At 47.0% G+C, this 26,529-nt stretch overlaps 2 protein-coding genes across 2 annotated transcripts; one reads left to right on the forward strand and one right to left on the reverse strand.

Annotated features, from left to right (window-relative positions):
* Positions 1–581: 581 nt before the first annotated feature.
* On the forward strand, positions 582–8,704 carry LOC109754498 (condensin complex subunit 2-like). Its single transcript, XM_020313401.4, has 13 exons — positions 582–936; positions 1,029–1,130; positions 1,247–1,364; positions 1,948–2,018; positions 2,103–2,163; positions 2,258–2,452; positions 2,540–2,817; positions 3,499–3,658; positions 3,732–3,988; positions 4,070–4,100; positions 4,825–4,964; positions 7,112–7,222; positions 8,310–8,704. The coding sequence occupies exons 1-13, from the start codon at positions 637–639 to the stop codon at positions 8,520–8,522; spliced, it is 2,037 nt and encodes a 678-aa protein (XP_020168990.1). The 5' UTR covers positions 582–636; the 3' UTR covers positions 8,523–8,704.
* A 4,191-nt stretch (positions 8,705–12,895) lies between these two features.
* Positions 12,896–14,702, reverse strand: LOC109754502 (GDSL esterase/lipase APG-like). Its single transcript, XM_020313404.4, has 3 exons — positions 14,353–14,702; positions 14,144–14,274; positions 12,896–13,947 (listed from the first exon to the last, which is right to left on the reverse strand). Exons 1-3 carry the CDS (start codon positions 14,612–14,614, stop codon positions 13,195–13,197), a joined length of 1,146 nt encoding a protein of 381 aa, XP_020168993.1. The 5' UTR covers positions 14,615–14,702; the 3' UTR covers positions 12,896–13,194.
* Positions 14,703–26,529: the final 11,827 nt, after the last annotated feature.

A 26,529-nucleotide genomic window follows, 5' to 3' on the forward strand; every position in this document is an offset into this window, starting at 1 on the left:
CACACGTGGCAACTAGGTAAACACACACGACACTATTGTTTGACCATATGTGGCAAGTAGTTAATTACAAACGGCAACTATGGTTTGACTACACGCGGCAATTACCATAAATTAGACATGACAACTATAATTAACCAAAACAGAGGGAGTTGCCATGCTTTTACAACTACATTTGCCATTCCGGATGGCAACTAAATCGTCATCCACAGGTACCTAACGTAGCTGCGCCAGGACGTGTGGGCATATTTGCTTCGTGCCACACACACGGGGTGGGGATGAGTAGTAGTACCTGTTGGGCGTGTGGCACGAAGTAGCTGCACCCACATGGGTAATTCTAATGTTCGCCTACATACAACTCGTGTGGACGGATCTCTAATATGCCACCGTGTGAGCAATATCAAGAAAAAAAAAGCAGCCCATTGGATCGAAGAGGAAAAAAAAAAACTGCCCGTTGGATTCGCGAGTCGCCGATTGCCGCTTCTAGCGGCTCCCGAAAATTTGAACCCCGCTCCCCCGGGATTTAGCCCGAACGACACCAGACTTCTCCAAAACACCCCAAGCGGAGTGTAGAAAAGTAACCCCCGCAAATCCCCCGAACCCGATCCCCTTTCCCTCGCCGCCGTCCTCCCCCACGAGATGCCGCCCGCCGAGGACGCCTCCGCTGCCGCCGCCCCGCGGGCGCCGACCCCGCCTCCCGCCCGTGGGATGGCGGCCGGCCCGAGGCTGCTGCTGCAGTCGCCGCCGCCTGCGTTCCCGCTCGGCTCCAACGACGACCAGCTCGAGCGCGCTCGCGCCCGCGCCATGGCCCGCGCGGCCTCCGTCCGTCGACGCTCCCTTGCCGCATCTCTCGCCCCCAAGACCCCGCATCCCGACCTCCTCAACCGGGACGAGGTCATGGACCTATTCCATAACTGCATCAAGCTCGCCTCGGAGAACGTACGTGCCTCACCCACCGTCAGAACCCTACATCGCTCCTGGATCTTACTAAGCTTGTTTTTTTTTCTTCTCTGTCCGTGGAAATTTGGCAGAAAATCAACCAGAAGAATACGTGGGAGCTGGGGCTCATCGACCACCTCAGCGAGATCATCCATGCCGGGGAGGAGGAGGACGACGAGACCAACTTCCAGAAAGTGCGCGTGATATGATCTTCAGCTTCCTTTCTTATTTTCAATCTGGAAGGAGCTTTGTGTTTCTTTTTCCTATGAAATAATAAGATTGGGGAAACAAATTATGGTTTTGCGACCAGGCTAGCTGCACGCTAGAGGCTGGCGTCAAGATCTATTCTCTGCGTGTGGATTCGGTGCACTCTGAGGCGTACAAGGTGCTCGGTGGGATCAACCGCGCAGGAAGGGGGGAAGAGGCTGGTATGTATCCACTTGCGTTGTTAGTATCTTCTAATTGTGCACCAATTTGAATTTATCTGTCTTGTTTATAAGCGGCTTGGTATAAATTGCAAATACTCTCATAATGCTGGAAACCAACTTTGCAAGCTAAACTCTGAAATAAGCTGTCATACATGACGTCCGTTTGTGGTTGACTGATAAGATCAGTTTCTAAACTGATGCAAAGGAAAATAAGAACATCTTTTAGGTTTTTAATTTAAAAATATCACCATATCATGACGACCTTAGCACCTTTTTGTTAAGGTAATAATCACAGTGTAATATTACCATTTCTTTGGGAAACCACTCAGTGCTACATACCATGTTATGCTGGTTTACATGAGTGTGCACTTTGCATGAGGCATCAACCTTCTGAGAATGATGTAGGTTTGGTTTGGTACATCTTTTTTGTTTTATATTGTTATATGACTATTGTTGTGAATTCCCTATCTGTTGACTATTGTCATAAACTTAGCTATGTGTTCATAGTTGCAAGTTTAATAACCATAGAAAAATATAAGCTACACAACTTCTTACAGTGTTTTGATTTGGAAATTGTAACAAGATTTGGGAGAAGGTGGCGATGCAGAGCCTGCACAAGAAGAAGGCGTCAACAAAAAAGATGCTGATAGGAGGGTACATAACATTTCTTTAATATGATTTTTCACTACCTGCACTTCACTTGTTCTTTATCTTGACAATGCTGTTTCGGCTATGCAGATTTCACCTGCTTCGACGCTGGAGTCCTCGTTTGAGGCTCTTAACGTGAAGAAGTTTGATGGTATGTTTCAAGCCTTTTCTCATCGTGCTTCTGTGGAATTTATTAATTCTATAATGGGGCTGAAACTACAAGGTCATTTTATTTGCAATTATAGCTGCCTTCACAGTGGATCCTCTATACCATCAGACCACTGCTCAGTTTGATGAAGGTGGAGCAAAGGGGCTCTTATTGTATAATCTTGGAGTATATGGCAGTTGTCGTGTGCTTTTTGATTCGTTTGAAGCGCCAGACAAATGCATCTTATCTGATCCTGAGAAGGCTGAGGTGATTGATCTTTCATTTGCTAAAGGTAATATCAGTTTGTCGCTCTGCTGTGTATGCTCTTTACATGTTGCTTCCAATTGGATTTCAGTGAGTTGCTACTACTCTTTGACAGAACAAATTGAGCAAATGATAGTTCACATGCCTCTACCCAATGACATCTCTCCTACCTTGAGGGATATCGTGGCTCAGTTTGATGAAGAAAATAAAAGGCCCTTACATGATGCATCTCCCGGGCAAATGCTGGTGATGGAAGATCAGGTGGTTGACAGTAATGATGACAGCATGCCACCTGATTGTGGAACTTGGGATTTTGGTGGTTGTGATGATCAGGACAGTGCATACGATGAAAACTGCAACCCAATGAATTTCAACTCAACAAACTATGAAGAGGTACTTGTAAACTAGACAAAATTGAGACATGGTCCTTCAGAAAACTAGTTACTACCTGGTTAGGGAACTATCTGTTGTTTACTTGTGCATTATGTACTCATCCATGCACTCCCTCCATTCCACAATAGAAATCCTCTTAGCCTCTCGAACTTTCCTCAAAATACTGGTCTTTCTAAACTTCGAACGCAGCTTTAGTGACTGTGTTCCAGTTTATTGCTTCATCAATGCCATCAAGAAAAGAGTTAATTAACCCTTCTTGACTTCTTGTGCTTCTGTGCCTTGCTTTTAGGAGGAAAAAGAGGCAATTTAATTCCTTGGTGATAAAAAAGATAAGGGCATGAAAATAACTGAAGGGTAACATGGACATCTCACTCACACTCTTAACTCTTGTGTCCAACTCCCAAACGATATCTTTTGAAACGAGGGAGTATTTGAAGGCATATGAGGAAAAGTCAATTAGTCATAGGGTAGAATTATTGATTTACATTTTGTATCTTGTACCTCAAGCATTTCTTTTGTTGTTATAATCTGCTGCCCACAACTGAGTATTGCTATTCCTCTTCTATTAGAACAATACCCACATCCAAGGTAGTACAAAAGAACAGTTATAGTTTGTTACAAGTTCAAAGTTCCAAACCTGATTCTACAAATTCGTTGTCTTGACTGTGTATTGGTATACAGGGAACCGATGACTATGAGTACACTTTCCAGGGCCCAGACGGTCCTGATGTAGATGAAAGGCTCGAGAAAATTGCAGATTTGTTGTCACTTGGCGCGGGATTCTCTTCCAAAACAAATGCTTGGGCTGGACCCGAGCATTGGAAATATCGAAAAGTTAGAGGTAAACCCTGGCTAGTCCTATTTTGGTTCCATTTCAAACTAGCTTATTTAATACTGAGTTTACCATTGTCTAGATCTGGAGCCTGCCCAAACTTCTTCTGGTGATTTGGAAGTAGCAAAAAAGGCAAAGAAGAAGAAAGGCAAAGACGAGCCTGATATTGATTTCACCAAAGCATTGGAACATGAGAAGGCAAATGTTTTTGCACCTCCCAAGAACCCAAAATCATTGTTGCTGCCTGCAAATAAGGGTAGCTGCAACAATAAACTTCCAGAGGATTGTCATTACCAACCTGAAAGCCTTGTTAAATTATTTCTTCTTCCAGAAATTTTGGTAATGCTTACTTTCATGAAAGTTATTCTTGATATGGGCCTAGGATCGGCTGTAATAACTGTGCATCTTTTTTTTTTGCAGTGTCTGGCTCGAAGAAGAAGAAAACCACTTGGTAAGTTTTGTTACATTCTCGCATTCTGTATTTGAATTGAAGATTTTCTCTTCCTGCTTAAGACTTTACTGTACTTCTTTCTGGACCTGCAAAAAATTGAAGTTTGAAAACAATAGGTTTACTTTTTTTCTTTCTATTTATACTATATGTGTCCTTACAAGTTAAAATTGTTGTTCCTCGTGTATCATATATTCATATTGCATTATTGTACTTCTTTCTGGACTTGCTGGTTTTGATTAAAGACTTTATTGCTCTATTTACACAATCCGGGAAAGATTTAATCTGTCATGAACATTGATGTTAGGTAGCATTCCGTTAGCAGTATGTCTCGGCTTACAGTTGATTTTTGTAATCTAAAAAAAATGGTAGATCCTGGTGCACGTATCTCCCGCTTGCGCAGGGTCCGACCACTTTGTCTTTTGTATGCAGCCTTTCCCTGCATTTCTGGAAGAGGCCGTTTCCAGGAAATTATTTTATAATCTGCTGCAGAAAAATAGCCTCAAAAGTAAAAAAAATTGTCAAGAAAATGATAATTTTGATAAAATCTGGCTAGATGATCCCATTTATCAGAATCCGCCGCAATGCGAAACAAAACCTGCAGCTCATACTAGGTTATGCCTTCAGGAGTACTATTTGCCTATATTTCTGTTGATTTGATTTTGTTATTTTTTCTGACATCATTTATCTGGTACAATGGTCCACGGTGCCTTTGACCTCCTTATAGATGATTCAAGGGACAACAGCGATGACTTTATGCCATCCAGACCTTGGGATGATGATAACCTGGGCAATGATCATGTTGATGAAGGGGATGCGGCTAGTGATGTGGAAGAGCCAGTAAATCTTATTGCCAAACCAAGACAGGTGCATCCTCTGCCCCTTCTGCTTTCAAGACATTCATCTCTATGTACTTATATTTGGACGTTCTCCTGTATGTTTATCTTTCTATGTCCATCTGAATGTCAGTGGCCAGAAAAATCATCAAATGAACAATATTGTAGGCTTAAATGGCAGACAGTGGTTTAATCTCCACCGAGCAATTACTATCACCGGCTGTATTTAATGCTCGTGATTGTCTTTGCCATATTATGTTACAAGTTTACAGTAATATACTGATCCAAGGTCAAGACATGTATAGCAAACAATATTGAAATAAGCAGCTGGAAATTTGCTCCATGGCTCCAAGATACCATTTCCATATTTCACTTGAATTGTTTGAGGATCCAAGTCAGGCAGTGGGTTGTATGCACTATGGCGCTTATGTGGACTTGTGCACCAAGTTCTATAGTTTACCATATAATGGTATGCAAACCTCTGAAATGACTTGACAACATTCAGACGACATGCATGTAAACATGCCATACAATTTCATGTCAAAATTTTACCCACACATCAAAGATCAAAAGGGACAAATTCAGCAGTGAATATTTCCAAATCTGAAATGAAACAATGTTCTGGTGCTATCTAGTACTCCCCCCTTCCCAAAATCTTAGGCAGATAAACTTCTCTAAAAAATCTGAAAATGCAAGGCAGATTTGGATCTCTACCTTCTGGCTCCCAACACACGGTATTCTCTCCCGTACAGTAAAGCCAGATTTGGAACTCTATGTTGCGGTTAGGCAGAGCCCACCTCGCCTAGCTCTCCCCGCGCAATTTCTCCTCTAGAGCCACCCTGTTTGTTATTTTCATGGATCGGACAACCATGTTTGTTACAGATATAGTCTATAACTGTGCGGTTCAGCAACGACCATCTGTATGCTAATTTTTCTGCCAAAAGCTTACGCGCCATAGATAATCATAAGGAGGGAGGACTATGCATAGTCAATTCTTTTCATTATTGTTTCGCATTATGAGGATTGAATCTGGATCTGATTTTTCATTTCATGGAAGATGCATGTAGGAAAAAAAATAGATGTTTTCCTAACTTTTTGAATGTTGAACTAAAGGTGTGGTGCGCTGAGGCGCTGATTGCACCTAAAATCCTCAGTGCTCTCAAGTCTCTCAAAGGATCTAAGCACAATCTTAGATGTTTTTACACGAAAGGCTTATATAAAGCCCCAAACAGCCGGCACCCAACCATACAAACACTGCACTGAGTTCATCAGTATAACAATTACAGCCCAAAACAAATCAAACAATAAAAGAAATATCAAATGTCTGATACAGCGACAACTTAGCACTCGGCTCGAGCTAGGATTGACTCTTAGCCGCCCTAATTGTACTGGCATGTACCTTTGCAATGTTATTGCTAGTACTTTGGTTTGGGTAGCATGTTATCATAAGAATTTGGGTTAAAATGGATTGTCAGGATAAAGTTTGAGTCTTAAGTGGCTAGTTCAGTCTGTCCATGGGCATGCTTTGTAATTTAGTAGAATGCAAGGAAATATAATTGTCCTTTTGACCTTTTCCTCATAAAGAGTCTTCCCTATCACCACCACCACCACCACCAACAACAAAGCCTTTAGTCCCAAACAAGTTGGGGTAGGCTAGAGGTGAAACCCATAAGATCTCGCAACCAACTCATGGTTCTGGCACATGGATAGCATGCTTCCACGCACCCCTATCCATGGCTAGTTCTCTGCTGATACTCCAGTCCTTCAGATCCCTCTTTACGGACTCCTTCCTTCAAGTCTTTTCTATCACCACTGGTTTATTTTTTTCTACAATTATCTGATCTTGCTTTCAAGCCAGCCAATATCTATCGACCCTCTTCTGCACATTATACCCTGTTATGAACTACTGTTTCTGACACTGATGATGCCACATAATGTCTGTGCAACATCGGGTTAGTTGATACTCGACTACCGAGGGCTCCTCCAATCTACAGTTGTTGGCCTTTGGGCAGAGTGCTAAGCCCGAACAGTTATATACATAATTTTTTATTGTTCCAGGCTGATGACTCTTATAAGTCTGAAATTGACTTATGTTGCTCTTTGTGGTATAACCAATTTACTTTTGGGCCGTTGGTCAGTTCTGAGCTGATGCCTGTTTTCTTTGTGATTGAATCATAGGTCAATAAGATTGATGTACAATATGACAAGGTATCGAAACAAGTCGATGTTCATGCCTTAAAGGAAGTGCTCTGGAATCACATTCATACATCTGCTAAGACTGCTGATCTGGTAATACACGTGCTTTGGTTACTACTAAGTACTATCATCAAATATAGGTCTAACTGTCATTTTTTATGTAGATTAGCTGTGGCATCCCCTCTTAAAAGTACTTGTTTAGCACAATAATTTGTTCAATTTTTTTGATGAAGTGCTTGTCATGATTATGACTTTTCCTATTCATTGCAATGCTACATATCTTGATGGATTTTTTTGATATATTACATACGGGGCCACTGTAATCTAATATATACCAAGTAACAACCATGCTATTGCCATTTACTGGCTTTCTTGGTCCAAAACAGTTTTTGGTAATCAAGTTGCTTAGACTAAGGTGACATTTTGGGTCTGAGTTTTCGTATTTGATAGTATACATACTATATATTTGTAAGGATATTCTATTTGTCTGTAATAAGCAATCGCTTACTGCTCATCGCTGGAATGTTGCAAATTGCTATGGGCGGTGTGTCCAACCTTTAAGGGGCTGAAAAGAAATACCTTTAGACGTAGAAAACAAAATTTGTTGTGGTTTGACAATTTTTGGGTGCCATATATTCTTATTTTGATTTAAGAAAACATAAGAATTTGTGTTGTGACCAAACGTGGAATATTTGAAAAAAGGATCATTTGCAACACAGGCAACTGGAGTTATGTAGTACTACTTACATTCATATGCACCTACATACCTAATACGTTGCCCATGTTTTATTGATACCTTTAAACAAAAAACAAGGGTTTTAATAATAGTATAGTACTTAAAATCAACCCTCCTACTTGACTTTATATTCATTAGCAGCACGGGCAACTGGAGTTATGAACCTATATTCATATGCATCTACATACCTACTCCGGTAGTGGCATAGTGCACTCATGCATTTAAACGGACTTAAAAGAACATTGTTACTTTACAGGTTTGAGTACATGTACATTTTTGTCAGGGGAATAGAATAAGTTTACATGTAAACAATTAACATCACCATGTGCACACATTATATTTACATTCTTCACTAGTATTATGATTTCCTTACTTTGTTGGTAAGAACCATTTTCCCTTCCCGTCTTATGATTTACTTAAGCCTGATTGTAATTGGTCCTGCAGGAAAGAGATGACATAGAACCGTCTCTGTGCCTGACGAAGGTGCTGCATGATCTTCCATGCAGTAACAGAGATGTTTCAACGACTGAAATCTCGCCACACCTCTATTTCATTTGTCTCTTGCATCTGGCAAATGAACACAGCTTGACGCTGCGCGACCGACCGACGTTGGATGAGATTGACATATACATTCTGACTTCACCGCTTGTGAAGTAATCTCTGCTGGTCTGATGTTTTATTACGCCGCCACTGCATTTTGTATCATGTATTTATTTGATGCCATTTCTAATTGATCGGGATTTCCCAGGATGTATGTGCTAACCTGCAAGTGCTTGATGACTATCTGTAATCACCTTTCGTGGCATGGCTTATGTGATGAACATCGACGTATTTTGCTATTTTTTTAGCAAACATGTTTTGCAGTTCTTTTTCCACATGTTCTGCCCTTGTCTGGTATCTCACCAATAGCAAGAGAATTAATGGTTGATCTTTTGGTTGACATGTGTTATTTTCACTAAGACATTGCTAATCATCACTGAGGGGATTTTATAACGTGGACACAGAAGCCAAAGAACAAGCAAATTCGTGGAGTAAATTTGCCCTGTAGCATTTCTATGGCACGCATCATATCATTTCTTTACATCAAGAATGTATCATAAACTTGTTGCATGTCATGGTGTGGGTACCCTGGTCTAGTATTTGACCAAAACCATTGACTGTATGCGCAACAATGATGTGCACAATGCCGGGTTGATACTTCGTGTCAGATAAGTGCCTGGAGTACTATAATCTTATTGATTCTTCTGTGCAGAAATTCGAGTACGTATCTCATCGCACTTCACATGATGTTATTTTTAACTTGTATGAAAATTCTTTTCGCATGAACCTCGAGGAATTTAGTGAGTTTTAAAATTCCCTATCGGGGGACATGCACTAAGCCTCGCAAATTTGGTTGCAATAAATTTATACTTAGTATTACTAGGGGTGAAACTAGAGGCATAACAGGAGCCATTATGGGGAGCATTCATTTTCCTGCTATACGTTAATTTGCTCTGTTCATAGGTAGATGCATTAATGATAAACATATAGTCATCTTTGCGCTCCTGATTTGAGCATCCTTAAAAGTACGATGTTGAGAGATAAACAATTTAACATGGGGGCCATTGTTGCACTTCGTTTACATAATAATGCCCTAGTTGGTGATTTCTTTGGTGAAATTTATGCTACACGCTTAGCTGCTCATAGTACCCATTAAAGAAAATGATACCTTGTTGCCACCTAGTTTTCTTGATTACGATGTTATGAAACGCCACCAATTCCTTGAAAGGAACGACCCTTCGCTTAGATACAGACTAATCTTTAACAAGCGTCGTGTCTTTCATATTACTTTGCCTGCTCTTGCCTTCTTTAATTTCCAAGAAAAACATAGTCATTTCATACTTGAGGAGGAGGCCTAGGAGTACGAAGGGCGGTGGAGACCGCCCATCTTAATGAGGCAGGACGCCAAGCCATGACAACTGCACTTCAGTACAACCCGACCTACAACTACGGGTACTATCGAGGCTACCAGGGGCAATAGACTAACTTAGGACAAAAGGCTAAGCTTTGAGGAGTACGTATTTCTTACCGACATTACATTCATGTGCTACACATTCATTATCGTTGTCGGTGTTCATTCTTTTTCATTGTATATCCATGTTACTTTTATTTTCGCTTTCTTGTGCGTTTGAAAAACTTTGAAAATCCAAAAATATTTCTCGCATCTTTTTTGTTTTTCTTCCTTGTTAGTTATTTCTTAGTAGTAAAAGAAAACCCAAAAAGATTTCTCACTTTTTCTTTTGTTTGTTCGGAGCTTTCCCATGTAAATAGTTTTTCTCGTTTTCGTATTTCCTTCGTTAATTTGCTTTCTTAAAAAAAATTCAAAAAATTTCAGTGTATTTATCTGAAATTCTTTTTTTTCTTTGAGTTGTCGTAAGGAGAAGACCATGATGAAAATGTTGAGTGGCTCTCGTATGCTTTATTGATGATTTAATAAGGATCTCATATTACATTGTCTTCTTCTTTGAATAAAATGTTTGCAGATTTCAGCTTAGTCCATGGCACACCTGCACTATTATTATTTTCATATCATTCAGTCGAGCAAGTGAAAGGCAATAATAACGATGATTTGGTGAAGTGATTGCGGTGAAGGAAAGCGGGTATGAACTCTCCTTGTTTTTGTTTTTATAAATATGTTTAGCTCGGTCGATCTTGATTCAACATATTATGAGTAAACATATTTGTGATGACAATTAGAGATTATAGTTGCTCATGCCATACTTAAATAGCTAAGAGTGAATAATGATTTATCTTGAGTATCAACATGCATTAAAATGGTTATCATGTAGTATGATAATATGGTATCTCCCTCTGAATAATTCAAGTGGCTTGACTTGGCACATATTCATACATGTAGTTGATTCAAAAGCAACATAGCCTCCACGATGTTTAAGTTCATGGTGTTTATATCCTACTCATGCTTGTGCTCGATGTTAATTATCCTCAATGCATGATTATGACCGTTTTCGCTCTCTGGCTGGTCGTTTCTCAATCTATTTGCTAGTCTTCGGCTATACTAAGCGGAAATATTGCTTTGTTCCAGATGAGTCCACTATATCTACTTATATGCGGTATTACGTTGCCGTTCCAAGTAAATTTGCATCTGCCACCTCTAAACATTCAAATAAACATCTGTTTTGTATGCCCGTATCGCTCATGGAGTGACAGGGGCGGTCAGTATCTTCCATACTAAACGGGTTATTCTCACGATGAGTGTTTATTCACTTGTCATTACATGAGGGGGGCTGGTATTCGGGATGTCCGGTCCTATGATCAATACGAAAATAATAATAAAACAAACTCCCCCGGAAAGTTGTTGGTATGGAGGGCACCCGAGGATTCGGTTAGCCATGGCTTGTGCTTGTATGGTGGGGAGAGGGGGGTAAACTTTACCTTTCTGCTTGGGAACCGCCACTAATGTGTTTAGCATGGAAGATATTGAAAACTCTTAGTCGTGACGTTGACAGAAAATGCATACCTCTTAGAATTGTATTCATCTCTATTTTAAGCTTCAAGCTCTGCCACCTCTTCAAATCAACGCTTCCCTCTGCGAAGGGCATATCTATTTACTTTTATTGTTGAGTCACCACCTTCTTATTCAAGCACCAGTTGGAGAGCACTATTGTCGTTCTTATGCATTGAGTATAGTTAATGTTGGGTGTGACTCGACTGGATCTCCTCTACCATGAATTACAATATTTAGTCGCTACTTGAACTTCGGAGGTGCTCTGCATTTATGCTTTGCGGTCTGAGAAAGCCTAGCGAGATACTATGTTATCATATTATATCATGATTGTTTTGACAAAGCGTTGGCATCCGAGATATCTTATTATTGCTCGCTAGTTAGTTATGCTATTGACATGAGTAAATGTGAGACCTAAGTATGACAATTTTACTTAAAATACCATGGCAAATTTTGATATCCTTCTGCCAAGGCAATTTTTGGTCATATTTTGTTTTGTATTGTCCATTCTTCTTTTTACATGGTAATTTTTGCCATGGCAATTTTCTTGTTGCCATCTAAGCATTACCATGGCAATTATAATTTTATTGTTTGTAGCATGGCAGATTCATTTTTTGCAACATGGCAAAGTTGTAGGCCAGACCATTGCAAATTTACCTTTCTAACCAATGACAGAGTTAAAAATTTGGACCAAGGAAAATTCATAGATCATGGAAAAAAATTTATTTTTGAACATGGTGACTTTCTTTTTAACCAAGGCAAAAAAAATCAAACCATGTGCAAATTCATTATTGGGATCATGGCAAATTCGTATTTTAAATCATGGCAAATTTATATGTTTTGTGCTTGAGACGACTGCCACGCAACTGTGGCGATGCATGCTAGAACGGGTCAACAAGGGTGTTACAACTGTGGCGACAAAAAGCTGGAACCGGCCGCCAAGGAAGCTGCAACCGGCGAGAGCAGTACTGGAAGCCGTGCCGCTGCCGCCATCAATGCTACAACAGTATGCACAAAAGCTGGAACCGGCGACGTAATTTGTTGCAGCCGCGAGAGAGTGCATGTGTCATCGAGGCCGATTGCTGGAACCGTTAACAATAAATGTTGTGACCATGTAACGAGGAAGCTGCAACAGGCAAAACGACGACGCTGCAACCTGGAGCGCAGAAAAAAATGCTACGAACTGCGGTGCGCTGCGCTAGCACGTGGGGGGGGGGGGGGGGGGGGGGGAGGAAGGGGGAGGTGCAAGCTACTAGCGGAGGTCAGCCGTCGGCATGGGGGTTTCTCGCGGGGGTGTGCGAGCGCGCGGTGGCGTTGTTCCACGCGCAGGATGTGGAGGAAGAAAAAGAAAGAAGATAAGAACATGTAGATAAGGCCGTGTGCGAGCGCACGAGCGACCGGGGCCTGCCGGCCACAAGAGTTTACCTAAAAAAGCACAGACGCATGGACACTAATTCACTTGCATGAACACTGAGAGGAGACACGAAATTTTTGCGACGCTTGTTATCTTTGCGTCTTTTCTGTTTCTCTTCTTTATTCAGTATAAGGGATGTTCAGTAAGGAATCAAACATGACCGACTCCTATGCCACGATCTGTTTCTACCATGCCACGATCAGCTTGTAACAATGCAGCCCACTTATACGACGCGCCTCCACGCAAACAAAGTACGTGTCAGGTTCTTTATTTTGCACGATACAAAACGTCCAAACTAGTATACTACTTACTGAGCACATGCAACACATCTGCTGTGCTCGATCGACATAGAACAAGGATAAAACGGACATGACGGAACTGCTAACAGAGAGTAGCAGCAGGCTTGACACTCACTAACTCGTAAGTAAATTAACGGCTGACGGTGTGGGTTGATCATCAAGAAGCAGCTGCTTGAAATTGATGGGTGCGGTGAAATTTAGCCCTACCGGCGCGGCAAAGATGGCCTCAGCGCCCTTGTTGGAGGTGGCCTGGGTGCAGTGCACCGCGTCCCAGAAGAGATGGTCGTCGTGGTTGGGGCAGGTGGTGACATCGGGCACGCACAAGGTCTCCATGCCGAACATCCCGCCGCCGCAGCACGCGCTCTTCACATCGTCGAACCCGGCGGCCTCCGGGTGCGCCGTGTAGTTGGTCACCAGCTTGTAGGAGCTCCCCACGGAGTACCTCATCCCAGGCAGCGAGTCAGCGAGCTTCGCCATCTCGATGCTCAACTTTTTGTTGAAGCCCTCAGCGAGGCCGTTTGCGACGCGTTCGCACATGTCCAAACCGGCCTTGGAGAGTATATACCGCATCATCGGCACGCATCCGACAGGTGGCACGTCAATGAGACCGAAACGCCGCGCCCCGAGCCCATACAGCGTCTGGACATACTTGGTGTAGTTGGACAGAAGGTCCCGGTGGAAGGACGGAAACTCAAAGATCGACCGTCCCTTGAAGATGAAGTCAAACATATCGTTGCCGCCGTCGCTAATGAGGAAGAGCGACTTGGACAGCAGCGCATCGATGTCCACGGTGCCATTCTCTATCATCTTTGCCTTGGTGGCCGCGAAGTACTCCACCTGCTTGCTCAACGGGAGGTCTGCATTATGCTGTCGATGCAAACAAGAAACAGGATTAGTACAAGTAACTCAGACATGGTGAACTAATGCAAACAAGTTGTTGTTAGAAAAAAGATAGACGGATGTGCATACAAAATGGATATAAAAACTGTGGGGAAAGAATGTGAATAGAGTGTCGGCATTATGGAACAAAAAGAGGCGCAATTAAAGAAGCGGCAGTACTGACAGTGATGTCGAGAATGCCGGATCCACCGGAGGCGTAGTTGACTCCACCCAAGCCTTTCAGGATCTCAACGCTCGTCTCCGGCGTCAGCGACAGGTAAGCCGGCGGGCTCATATCAAAACCCAGCAGCCTCGCTGCATTTCAGTTTGCATATTTCTGTTAGTTTCATGGGTAGAATGACATGATAAAAAGTTCCTGCGCGTAATTCTTACAGATGGAGTCGGCCATGTTGTATCCGTTGCTGAACCTGGGCACGATGCCCAGCGGGAGGTCGACGCCGTAGGGAGGCGACGGCGTAAAGTTTCCCAGGTTGCCCACGTCCATCGTCGAGTCGCCGAACACGTACACCGCCGGCACCAGGGGCACCTCCTCCGCGGCCGCCGGCGAGGCCACCACTCCGCCGCCGGCGCAGATAATAGACACTGCAACCAGTATCATCAGAGCCTTGCCAGTGGCCACTCTCACCCCCATCATGGCGCCTGCAGCTATATCTTTTTCTTTCCGAACTGCAGAGTAGCTGGAATGTGTGCTTGGAATGGTAGCGGAGCAATCTACCGGTGAGTTGGAGCAAAAGCCCAGGCCCTCCTGCCTATTTATACACTATATGATGTACTGTTGCAACAGCAATAACGCACGTGATATCAACCGGCCGGCTAGATATGTTGGTCACTTGCAAGGACTTGGTTACCGAGTTAAATACCGCAATTACCGACCATATAAACGTGTTTGAGTAGATACTATTGCTGAAAGAAAATTTCTGGTTTTGTTTGAATTTTAGTAGCTATGCCTGTACAAATGTGTTGTCTTCACTACATTTCACAAAGTTGATTGTGGTGTGATGGTCTAGGATAAGTTACTCTACCCTTGTTCAAGCGCTAGATGGCGTATAAGCTCACCTACCAATGAGATGCTACACATGTCTTATCATTCTTTTACTTCATTTTGCGAAATAATTTTTGCATTACTCAAAGTTAGGTGTTACAATCTTGTCCAAAAAATTTCAGGACATAATCTGGGCTAGAGCCAAGCTAGACAGTTGTTTGGCCATGCAACCTATCAAAGTTTGTCATGAAATGATTAGCACTATTTCTGCTCCGATGAATATCAATGATGCAAGAATCACGTTCCCCCATACTGAATTTGATCTCTCAAATGATGAAAGCATACTACACATGTGTTAACATTCATTTTATAACATATGAAATTTACCCGTAATTTATGCTTACCACGGGATCTCAAATTTCGATACCCCCCCCCCCCCCCCCCCCCCCCCACAAAAAAGCCAGTCCGTAGCCAAATCCTTGGTCACTGGCAGTGTCTTGGCTTCTCATGACAAGTTCCACTTCTAAGTGGCACACTACATGCATGATCCATATACTACATCCAACTACCTAACGGCCTGACACCACTTTACAAATACTCGTCTCTTTGCGCCTGCAAAAAAAGGGAAAATTTAAGTGATGTATATGGCCAAAATCTGACTAGGGATGGCAACGGGGCCCCATACCCGCCAAACCCATGGGGATTTCATTTATTAGGGGGTGGGGATGGGCGAAAAACATCCCCATGGGGATATTTACCAAACTAATTTATTCCCCGTAGGGTACAACGGGGATGGGGACGATATCCTATTGCCCAGATCCAATACCATCGGGGACCTGGTTAGTAACTACGACACTGCGGTCAACCTTAAAATATTCACAAACAAACTTGCGAAAACAAAAAAAGCTCTGAAAAAACCCTTAAACCTATCTCACGTCCTCATCTCAGCTGCCACCATGACCAAGAAGTCAGTATGACCTAGATATGCATTAGCAGGACAAGGACAATACCATTTATGTATGTTGATTATAGGGTGTCATTTTATGTATATGAGTATTTGTTTATGTGGATGGGGACCCTAATGGGGCCCCGTTGCCCAGTGGGGCATGGGTATGGGGAAATTTCATCCCCAGTCATGTAAACGGGGATGGGGATGGGATGATAGGGAATAGATGGGGATGGGGATGTTGTAGGTATCCCCATAGGGGATTGTCCCCATTGCCATCCCTAAATCTGAGTGGTATATATATGGAAATAACTCAAAAAACAAATCTAGATGAAATAACTCAAAAGGTTAGATGCATCACTTATTGATTTTCCTTTTTTGTAAAATGATTCGTGTATTACTCAATCAAGGGATACAATCACACCCAACAGTGTCCAAAACGACCTTTGGTCCAGACCCAAGCCATAAAGCAGTTCAACCTTGAGTTCTACCAATGTTTGCCAATACATGCCTAGAAGAATTCCCACTACAGCGAATGTGGCTAATACAAGAACTACGCTCAGACATGCTATCTCTAATCTCTCTGATAAGAAAAACATTACCCGCAAAAAAAAATACTTTGATCTGTTTGTGTCTCCGCTTCTCACCATGTTGACTACCTCCAAATTGCCAGTTTCAATATCAATTGCGAGATTGCTCCACTGCAATGCTAACCTTTTGATTTTCCTTACACCCACAAGCACAAAAATTGAATTGAACGTTAGCCATCCACATGCCTTAGGGCATCTCCAACGCCGACCCTCAAACCGCCCGCATACGTCCGGACCGTGCGGTCCTACACCTCCGGACCGTGCGGTCCTACACCCAGACAGGCACGCAGCAGTCCTACACCCAGACCGGCGTGGGCACACAACAATAACAACATTGGGCCGCCGGACAGCAGGAGGGGGAAGGAGGAGGAGGAGGAGGATGGCGTGGACGATGATCCGGATGATACGGCCGGCGATCTGAAGAAGATGGGTAGAGGAGAAAGCTTCAACATGCGAGAGGACGAGCTGTTGTGTGATGCATCGTTGGCCACTAGCCTCGATCCGATCCATGATATGAAGCAAAAGGGCACAACATTTTCAACATTCACACTTGGTTCCACGAACACAAGCATTTTGCCCCCTACTCCGACGCGGTCATCCGCAACCGTGAATCGAAGTCCCTCAACCATTCATGGTACGCCATCCAAGAGGCCGTGTCGAAGTATTGTGGGCACTTGAAGCATCTCATCGCACGATGGCCTAGCGGTGCACATATCACCGAGCAAGTAAGTCGATCACTAACCGGATATGCTTAGTTTTGTTGCTCACTATCGGGATATGCATTGTTGACAATGTTTCACTTTGTAGCCTTCTCGTGCTTGTTTGGTGTACAAGAAGTTGGAGAAGAAATACTTCCGTCATGCATTGTTGGTTGAAGCTGAATGGACAACTAAAGTGAAACCTTTTCATAGCCATGACCGCCGCCCAAGCCACCGAGGAAGAAACCGGTGACCCTACTGACCCAACCCAAGAACCGCCAAAGAAGGTTAGAAGATTTTTACAGGGGAAGAAGTGGGAGGAGGAGAGGGCGAAGCAAGAAGGTGTAGTGGCCAAGCTGACAGAGAGGTTCGAGGACATCTTGGCGTTAGAAGGAGGCATGCGTGAAGCGCTCGGACCTCAAGGAGGACAAAAAGGCGGAGAGCTTCAAATTAGGCGACGGACAAGAAGCTCAAATTCAAAGAGATGAGGACCATGACCGGAGAGAGGAAGGCCGCGCTTGAGGAAAAGAAGATGAAGAATACCGCAAATGCTGAGGACGCCAAGATGTTGTCCTTGAATGTGGCCTCTTTAGATGCCGACGCAAGAATGATCGTGCAATCTGTTCGCTATCAAATGTTGCAGCGGAAAAAAGATGAGTTAATAGCGGCGGACAATGAGGACACGGTGGAGGTTGCCTACGCGGCGGCGACGACACCTTGATCGGGGAGTAGAAGGCTAGGATTGCCGGTCCGGCAGGGCAGAAAATTGCACGGACTGCCGAATTGATGTTTTTTGGATTCAGGCATGTAAAAACTAAGCATACTTGCCTCTATTTTTTTATGATCGGACAATGCGATCCGGCTCTGATTTTATCCGGCGCGTTGTGTGGATCGAACTAAATTTTAAATTCAAATTGCCCTTTACTAACGGACATGTACAGCATAACATTGGATGCTCGTGTCCCGCATTCGTACCCGCGGACTGGTCCCTGTTTGTGGACGACTGCTGGAGAGAATTTGCCGGTCGGCGTTGGAGATGCCCCTAGTAGGGATGGCAATGGGGACAATTCCCTATGGGGATACCTACAACATCCCCATCCCCATCTATTCCCTATCATCCCATCCCCATCCCCATTTACATGACTGGGGATGAAATTTCCCCATACCCATGCCCCACTGGGCAACGGGGCCCCATTAGGGTCCCCATCCACATAAACAAATACTCGTATACATAAAATGACACCCTATAATCAACATACATAAATGGTATTGTCCTTGTCCTGCTAATGCATATCTAGGTCATACTGACTTCTTGATCATGGTGGCAGCTGAGATGAGGACGTGAGATAGGTTTAAGGTTTTTTTTCAGAGCTTTTTTTGTTTTTGCAAGTTTGTTTATGAATATTTTAGGGTTGACCGCAGTGTCGTAGTTACTAACCAGGTCCTCGATGGGTATTGGGTCTGGGCAATAGGATATCGTCCCCATCCCCGTTGTATCCTACGGGGAATAAATTAGTTTGCTAAATATCCCCATGTTTTTCGCCCATCCCCACCCCCTAATAGATGAAATCCTCATGGATTTAGCGGGTATGGGCCCGTTGCCATCCCTAGCCCCTAGCCGCAACATGCAAAACACTGCGTGCTACCTAACCATATCACTATTGTAATGTAATCGTCTCAATTTGTTTGGGTACTAATCCAACCATATTTAAGCCGGTTTGTCTTAACTCGACCATGACGACTTGGATAAACTGTACTATAGTACTGCTCAACGTGAATAGCATGATAGTCTTAGAGGGTGCTTGGATCCAAGGGACTTATTTTAGTCTGACTAAAAATAGTCTTTTTAAGATGCTAAAGTTCGAAGCACCCCTGATTAAAGAGGGGCTAAAAACTAGTCTTGAGACTAAAAATTTTTAGTCAGAGGTACCCCTACTAAAATGTGGATTAGTCCTCTTTCTCCTCATTTAACTCCTCTCATTAACACATGCGAGTTCTAGATTGGAGGGTTTGGAGAATAATAAATGCTCATTAACTTGATTTTAGTCTTTTTAGTATTTGAATCCAAGCATGGATGAGGCTAGTAAGTTTAGTCCCACTACTTTTAGTCATGAGACTAAAATATATCCAAACACCCTCTTAATCTAGTACGTACGTATTGAGACAAACTAACAGAACCCAAAAACTAGGTTTGTTAGAGACCACCGGAGCAATGTTGGTCTGCACTTGGCAGACTCTATGGAAGAAGCACATCAGGATGATTAATTATGCAAGGCCGGCGAATGATGTCTCGGAGGGTTTTATACATCATCGATCCGACAATCCTGGTACTAATATAACCGGAGAATGGTGTGCACCTCGTGGCGCCAAAAATGTTTTGTTAATTTCCAGCTCCCATTGGCCATGTGAGAGGGCAAAACTCGTGTTATCCGTTTCAAAAATACTGACTTGTGTCAGAACCAGAGCGAGGGTAGGAGAGAGAGGTTTTGTGCAACGCTTGATTTCATTGATACAAAGATTACACGTATATGTAGTTACACAGCTCAACTGAACCAAACGAGAACCAGCCGTAGGAATAGGGCAGCACTAACCACTAACCACTAACCCCACTCCTCTATACATGGAGTACACACGATCGCTAACACCCCGCCGCAGTCGAGTCGTCGTCCGCTGGTAAGACACAGAGACTGGACCTGAAAGCTTGAAACGAGCTGGTTGGCAAACCTTTAGTCATGACGTCGGCTAGTTGTTGAGTAGTTGGTACATGAACAACACGAAGCTCGCCGAGAGCCACCTTTTCACGGACAAAGTGGATGTCCAACTCAATGTGCTTAGTGCGGCGATGATGAACAGGGTTGGTAGACATATACACAGCTGAGATATTGTCACAGAACACAACAGTGGCCTTGGAGAGAGAGCAGCCCAGTTCGCCGAGAAGTTGCCGCAGCCAAACACAATCAGCCACCGCGTTGGCAACGGCGCGGTATTTCGCTTCCGCGCTGGAACGCGACACGGTGGCTTGTCGCTTCGATGACCAACCGACCAAGGCGCCGCCGAGGTAGACGCAATAGCCGGACGTAGAACGGCGCGTGTCCGGGCAGCCGGCCCGGTCCGCATCGGAGTACGCCACAATGTCAGTCGAGGGAGACGCGGGTAGAAGAAGACCCGAGGTAGCTGTCCCGCGAACATAGCGAAGAATCCGCTTGAGGAGGGCGAGGTGGCAATCCCATGGATCATGCATGTGTAAACAGGCTTGCTGGACGGCGTTACGGGAGAAGGGCATGCAGGCCATGCAGGGGGAGGGTCGTGATCGACGTGATCCGAGGCGGGGGGATCGGAGATTAGATCCAGCTGGTCGTCAGGGGATTTAGGTAGAGTTTTGAACGGAAAAACAGACTCTACAAACGTCACATGACGGGAAAAAAAGATGCGCCTGGTGGTTGGATCATAACAACGATACCCCTTTCGCTCGTCGGGATAACCCAAGAAAACGCACGCCACAGAGCGAGCAGCCAGCTTATGTGGCGAGATAGCTATGATATTGGGATAACATAAACACCCGAACACACGGAGATGACGGAAGTCTGGGACGTGGCCGTGAAGGAGCTCGTACGGGGTGGTGAGGAGCCGAGGTTTGCACGGGCGCCGGTTAAGGAGGTATGTAGAGGTGGAGAGGGCTTCGGCCCACCAGCGTGGTGGCATGGAGGCATGGAGAAGAAGGGTGCGGACTCCGTCATTAAGTGTACGAAGAATGCGCTCGGCCTTGCCATTTTGTTGGGACGTGTAGGGACAAGAGAGACGAAAGCGGGTGCCATGTGACTCGAGAAGAGAGCGATTCACAATGTTGTCGAACTCGCGTCCATTATCCGTTTGGAAAGCTAGGATGGGGCGGGAGAATTGTGTGCGGACGTAGGCATAGAAGAGAGTGAGAAGGCGGTGAACTTCAGATTTCCGACGAATGGGAAAAGTCCAGGCATAATGTGTGAAATCATCAAGGATCACTAAATAATATAAATAGCCGGATACACTTGGTACAGGACTTGTCCAGAGATCACAATGACATAGCTCAAAGGGAAATGAAGTTTTAGTAGTGGAAGAAGAGAAAGGTAGCCTAGTGTGTTTGCCCGTCCGACAAGCATCACAGTGTGTCGAAGGGCTTTTATTGAAACTAAACTTGTAGTAGGAGGATGCCTTGGCGAGGGTGGCGACGCCGGGGTGACCAAGCCGCTGGTGCCACAAATCGGCGGCGACGGTGGCGGTGAGGCAGTGATGAGGGCGGACGAACGGGTAAAGGTCGCCGGAGGAATCACATCGGAGAAGAACCGTCCTGGTGGCCAAATCCTTGATAGAAAAGCCATACGGGCCAAATTCAACAGAGACAGAATTATCACGAGTGAATGCACGTACGGAAACTAGATTCTTAATTAAGGAAGGAGAAATCAGAATGTCAAGGAGGGAAAGTGAACGAGAATTTGTGGGAAGGGAAGCAGAACCCACGGCGGTGATTGGTAAGGCAGAGCCATCACCAACAATGATCGTGGAGGGAGTGGAGGGATGGGGAGGCGAAGAGAGTATACCGGATCCTGAGCCCATGTGCGAGGACGCGCCGCTGTCGAGAATCCACTCGCCGCCGGGCGCGGACGGAGGCTGCACCGAGAGCTGGTTGAGGGCCGCGATCAACGCAGCCTGATCCCACTGGGGCGCGGACGGCGCGGGAGCGGAGTACGACGCCTGGAGGGCGTGAGGCAGGGCCGGCGCGGGCGGCCGGGCGCCAAGGAGCCCCGGGGCGGACCAGGCCTGAAAGGTGCCGGCCACGGCCGGAGCGGTGGGCGCCGGTGCGCGGCAGCCGGCATGGGAGCCACCAGGTGCCCCGCCATGGTGAGGAGCCCCGCCGGGAGGTTGGGAGGGCAGCGGAAGCTATGGATCTTAGGCTCTGATACCATGTCAGAATCAGAGCGAGGGTAGGAGAAGAGGTTTTATGCAACGCTTGATTTCATTGATACAAAGATTACACGTATATGTAGTTACACAGCTCAACTGAACCAAACGAGAACCAGCTGTAGGAATAGGGCAGCACTAACCACTAACCACTAACCCCACTCCTCTATACATGGAGTACACACGATCGCTAACAACTTGAATTGCCCCCGTAATCGATTCCACGACAAAAACGATGCGACATTCCTCCGAAATTGTCGAGTTCCTACCAAAGTTGATATTTTTCACTTGGTTTTGCTTGTGTCATTGAGGACGACATGGGCGAGTGAGACATATATACGTATGATATACACCATGGGGAACACGATGGATGATATTGCAGATTGAGTGAGCGAGCGTATACCAGTAGTACAAATGATGAGAAAGAAAATACCTGTGAATGGCGAGGAAACCATAGGCATATATTCTACAGGCTACAGCGCATTAGAGCATCTCCAGCCGCGCCCCCAGAAAGGCCTTCCAGGCGATTTTTTCGCGTCGGCGCCGAAAAAACGGCCCAGTCGCGTCTCAGGAGCCCGATTTTCGCCGGCTTGCGCCGAAATCAGCGCCGACAGACCCAGCCCGAACCCGGCGCGCTGGGGGGCGCTCGGGGGCGCCGGGTGAATCGTTTTTGGCGCGAAAGAGCCGCGGGCCCTCCTTGCCAGCGACTCGCCGCTTCGTCGTCCTCATCGCCTCGTTTCCCGCGGCGAATCAATGCCAAAGCTGTCGCGCGCTGCCGCGCCGGTCAGCCTCCTCCATTGATGCCTCACGGGCGGCGCAGTGAAGACCGGACGACGCGCGTCCCTCGCCCGCCATGCATACACACGGCGGCCACGCGTACGCGCGGCGCCCCCGCCTATATAAGCCGACCCCCAGCGCGCCGGTGACGCACAGACTCTCCACCGCCGACGCGCTGTTTCTCCCTCATTCCTCCCTCTCCTCTCGCCATCTCCAGTTCAACCATGGCCGAGCGCTTCCCAGGTGACGGCGCGGCGACGAACGGCTTCGGCCGCCGCCACCTTCACGAGGACGAAGCTCGGCTCCTCTACGAGGCCGAGTACCCGGTCCCGCCGGACATGCGGGTGCCCGGGTCATGGAGGATCAGTGCCGGCGGGGTCCCGGTGCCACCACCGCCCATCGGGGCGGGGCGGCGTGCGGAGATCGCGCGTATCCGCGCCTCTCTGCCGCGGGCGGCGAGGGAAGGTCCACGGTACGTCCCCGACAGCCCGCTGTGGGAGCCCTACTTCCGCCGCCGCCACGTCGAGCAGCTCGAGGCCACCAACGGCGTCGTGCCCTCCGGAAGGCTCAACTCCGAAGGCCGGCGCCGATGGTGGGGCGTGCCCGGCCTGGAGGCCGTCCTCGAGTACATCGAGGGCGGCAACACGCCGAGGCTGGAGTACCCCGCTCCCCCGTCCTTCTCTCGCCGGCGTGGGAGCTCGTGGACGCCGAGGCGCATGGACCCGGGGGCGTCCTCCTCCTCGTCCGGCTGCTCGTCCGGCCGCTCGTCCGGCTCTCCCTGCCTCCGCCCCGAGCCCCAGGACACGCCTGTCAGCGCGCGCACCCGCAGCTCCGGCGTCCGCATCGACGACTCCGCCCCCGCCTCTGGCCGCCTCGTCCTCGTCAGGCCGAAGCCAGAGCCCGGCCTCCCCGCTGAGTACGAGGAGATAGCCCGGCACGGCTTCTCCGACGAGGACGCCCTACAGTGGGCGCGGGACGACTACCTCCGCGACGAGATGGTCCGTCAGCGCCGGGCCCTGGAGGAGATAGCCGCCCGCAAGCGTGGGCGCGAGGACGAGCACGGTGTGGTGATCCTCGACAGCGACGAGGACGAGGACGCCCCCGAACCGTCCAACCCGCCTCGCCAACCTGGGGAGGGTTGTAGCAGGGACGGCGGCCGCGGAGGAGGCGGCGACGACGACGGCGGCCACGGAGGAGGCGGCGGCGGAGGAGGCGGCGACGGCGGCGGCGGCGGCGACTACACGCGGTTCTACAGCCTCCTCGGCATGTAGAGCTGCAAGGGCGGCGGGCGGCGAGGAGCGGCGAGGGAGACTGCGGGCCTAGTAGCATTTTTTTTCTTTTTTGTAAAATATTTTAAATATGTATGAAATCGCCGAAGTTTGGTTGAATTTGCGCCGTGTTTGTGCCGGAATTTAATTTAAAAAAAACATGGGCGCCGCGACTGGGGGACATCACGCCCCAACACGTGGTTTGCGCCGGTGCGCCCCAGGGGGCGATTTTTAGCGCCTCCTAGGGGGCCAACGGCTAGAGATGCTCTTATATTGCCTCATTGTCCATCATTTCTGTAACCAATCATTTGATGGGGAAAAGCCTGAATAGGACGAAAGTTTTTCAGCAAGTTTTTTAGGCAAACTCGCTAAGTTTCATTGCTCATCAATAGTGTTTAGAGGTACAGAAAAATGATAGTAGGGGAGACTCAGCCATATGGTTTGTCCCAACCCTAGAGAGGTAGTGTACTTAGCGAGGTTGTGTGCTTCATAGTTGAAATCTTGCACCTCTTGTACCATGGTAAATACCGTACATCGGTATGATTTCCTTGATGATGGTACTATATCTCCCAGGTTCTCTGCTTGATCTTATCAACCAGTGTCTTACATTCTGAATCTACAGCTTATGAAGTGATAGATCGACTACTAGAGCTAGGCCTTCTCGGCAGGCTAGAGCATCAAGAGTGCCTGGGCTAGAGCATGTTCAGCCGCGCTTCAAAGGTCTCCCCAAGCGATTTTTTCGCGCCGGCGCCGAAAAAACGGCCCAGTCGTGCCTTCAGAACCCGATTTTCGCCGGCCTGGGCTGAAATCAGCGCCGGCGGACCCAGGCCCAACCCGGCGCGCTGGGGGGCGCCCGGGGGCGCCGGGGCGAGTTGTTTTGGCGCGAAGCAGCCGCGGGCCCGCCGAGTCAGCGAGACGGGCGCTTCGTCGCCCTCATCGCCTCGGTTCCCGCGGGAATCAATGCCAAGGCTGCCGCGCTGCCCCCGCCGGTCAGCCTTGCCATTGATTCCTCACGGGTGGCGCGTCACGGGGCGGCGCGCCGACGCCTCCCCTCCCGCGCACGCATACACACGGGCGCGGCTATATAAGCCGGTGGCCTCCCTCGCCTCTGACCACACCAGCCCTAGCCGCCGAGCTCTACTCCCGTGCGCCGCCGCCGAGCCCTCCCTCTTCCTCTCCCGATGGCCGAACGTTTCCCCGGCGACGAGGCGGCGGCCAATGGCTTCGGCCGCAGCTCGCTCCGCGAACAGGAGTCGTGGCTCCTGTTCGAGGCCAACATCCCGGCGCCGCCGGACATGCGCGCCAGGCCGACGGGGTGGAGGCTCAGCAACGGGGGAGTGCCCATTCCCCCGTTGCCCGACGCCGTGGCACGCGCACCCTACTTCGCCGCCGAGGTAGAGATCGTGCGCTCCTCCCTCACTGACGAGCAGCTCGTCCTGCCCCAGTACGCCGCCGACAACCACGCGGCGTGGACGGCGTACTTCGAGCGCCGTCAGCAGCAGAGGCTGGCGTCCACCAACCGGGCGCCGGTGGTGGGCGACACGAAGAACAGCGAGGGGCGCCACCTGTGGTGGGGCGTCCCCGGCCGCACGCTCGAGGGCGTGCTGACGCACCTTGAGGGCGCCAACTGAAGGAAATATGCCCTAGAGGCAATAATAAAGTATTATATATTTCCTTATATCATGATAAATGTTTATTATTCATGCTAGAATTGTATTAACCGGAAACATAATACATGTGTGAATACATAGACAAACAGAGTGTCACTAGTATGCCTCTACTTGACTAGCTCATTAATCAAAGATGGTTATGTTTCCTAGCCATAGACATAAGTTGTCATTTGATTAACGAGATCACCTCATTAGGAGAATGACGTGATTGACTTGACCCATTCCGTTAGCTTAGCACCCGATCATTTAGTATGTTGCTATTGCTTTCTTCATGACTTATACTGTTCCTATGACTATGAGATTATGCAACTCCCGTTTACCGGAGGAACACTTTGTGTGCTACCAAACGTCACAACGTAAATGGGTGATTATAAAGGTGCTCTACAGGTGTCTCCAAAGGTACTTGTTGGGTTGGCGTATTTCGAGATTAGGATTTGTCACTCCGATTGTCGGAGAGGTATCTCTGGGCCCACTCGGTAATGCACATCACTATAAGCCTTGCAAGCATTGTGACTAATGAGTTAGTTGCGGGATGATGTATTACGGAACGAGTAAAGAGACTTGCCGGTAACAAGATTGAACTAGGTATCGAGATACCGACGATCAAATCTCGGGCAAGTAACATACCGGTGACAAAGGGAACAACGTATGTTGTTATGCGGTCTGACCGATAAAGATCT

This window comes from Aegilops tauschii, chromosome 6 (genome assembly GCF_002575655.3).
Source record: "Aegilops tauschii subsp. strangulata cultivar AL8/78 chromosome 6, Aet v6.0, whole genome shotgun sequence".
NCBI lineage: Eukaryota > Viridiplantae > Streptophyta > Magnoliopsida > Poales > Poaceae > Aegilops > Aegilops tauschii.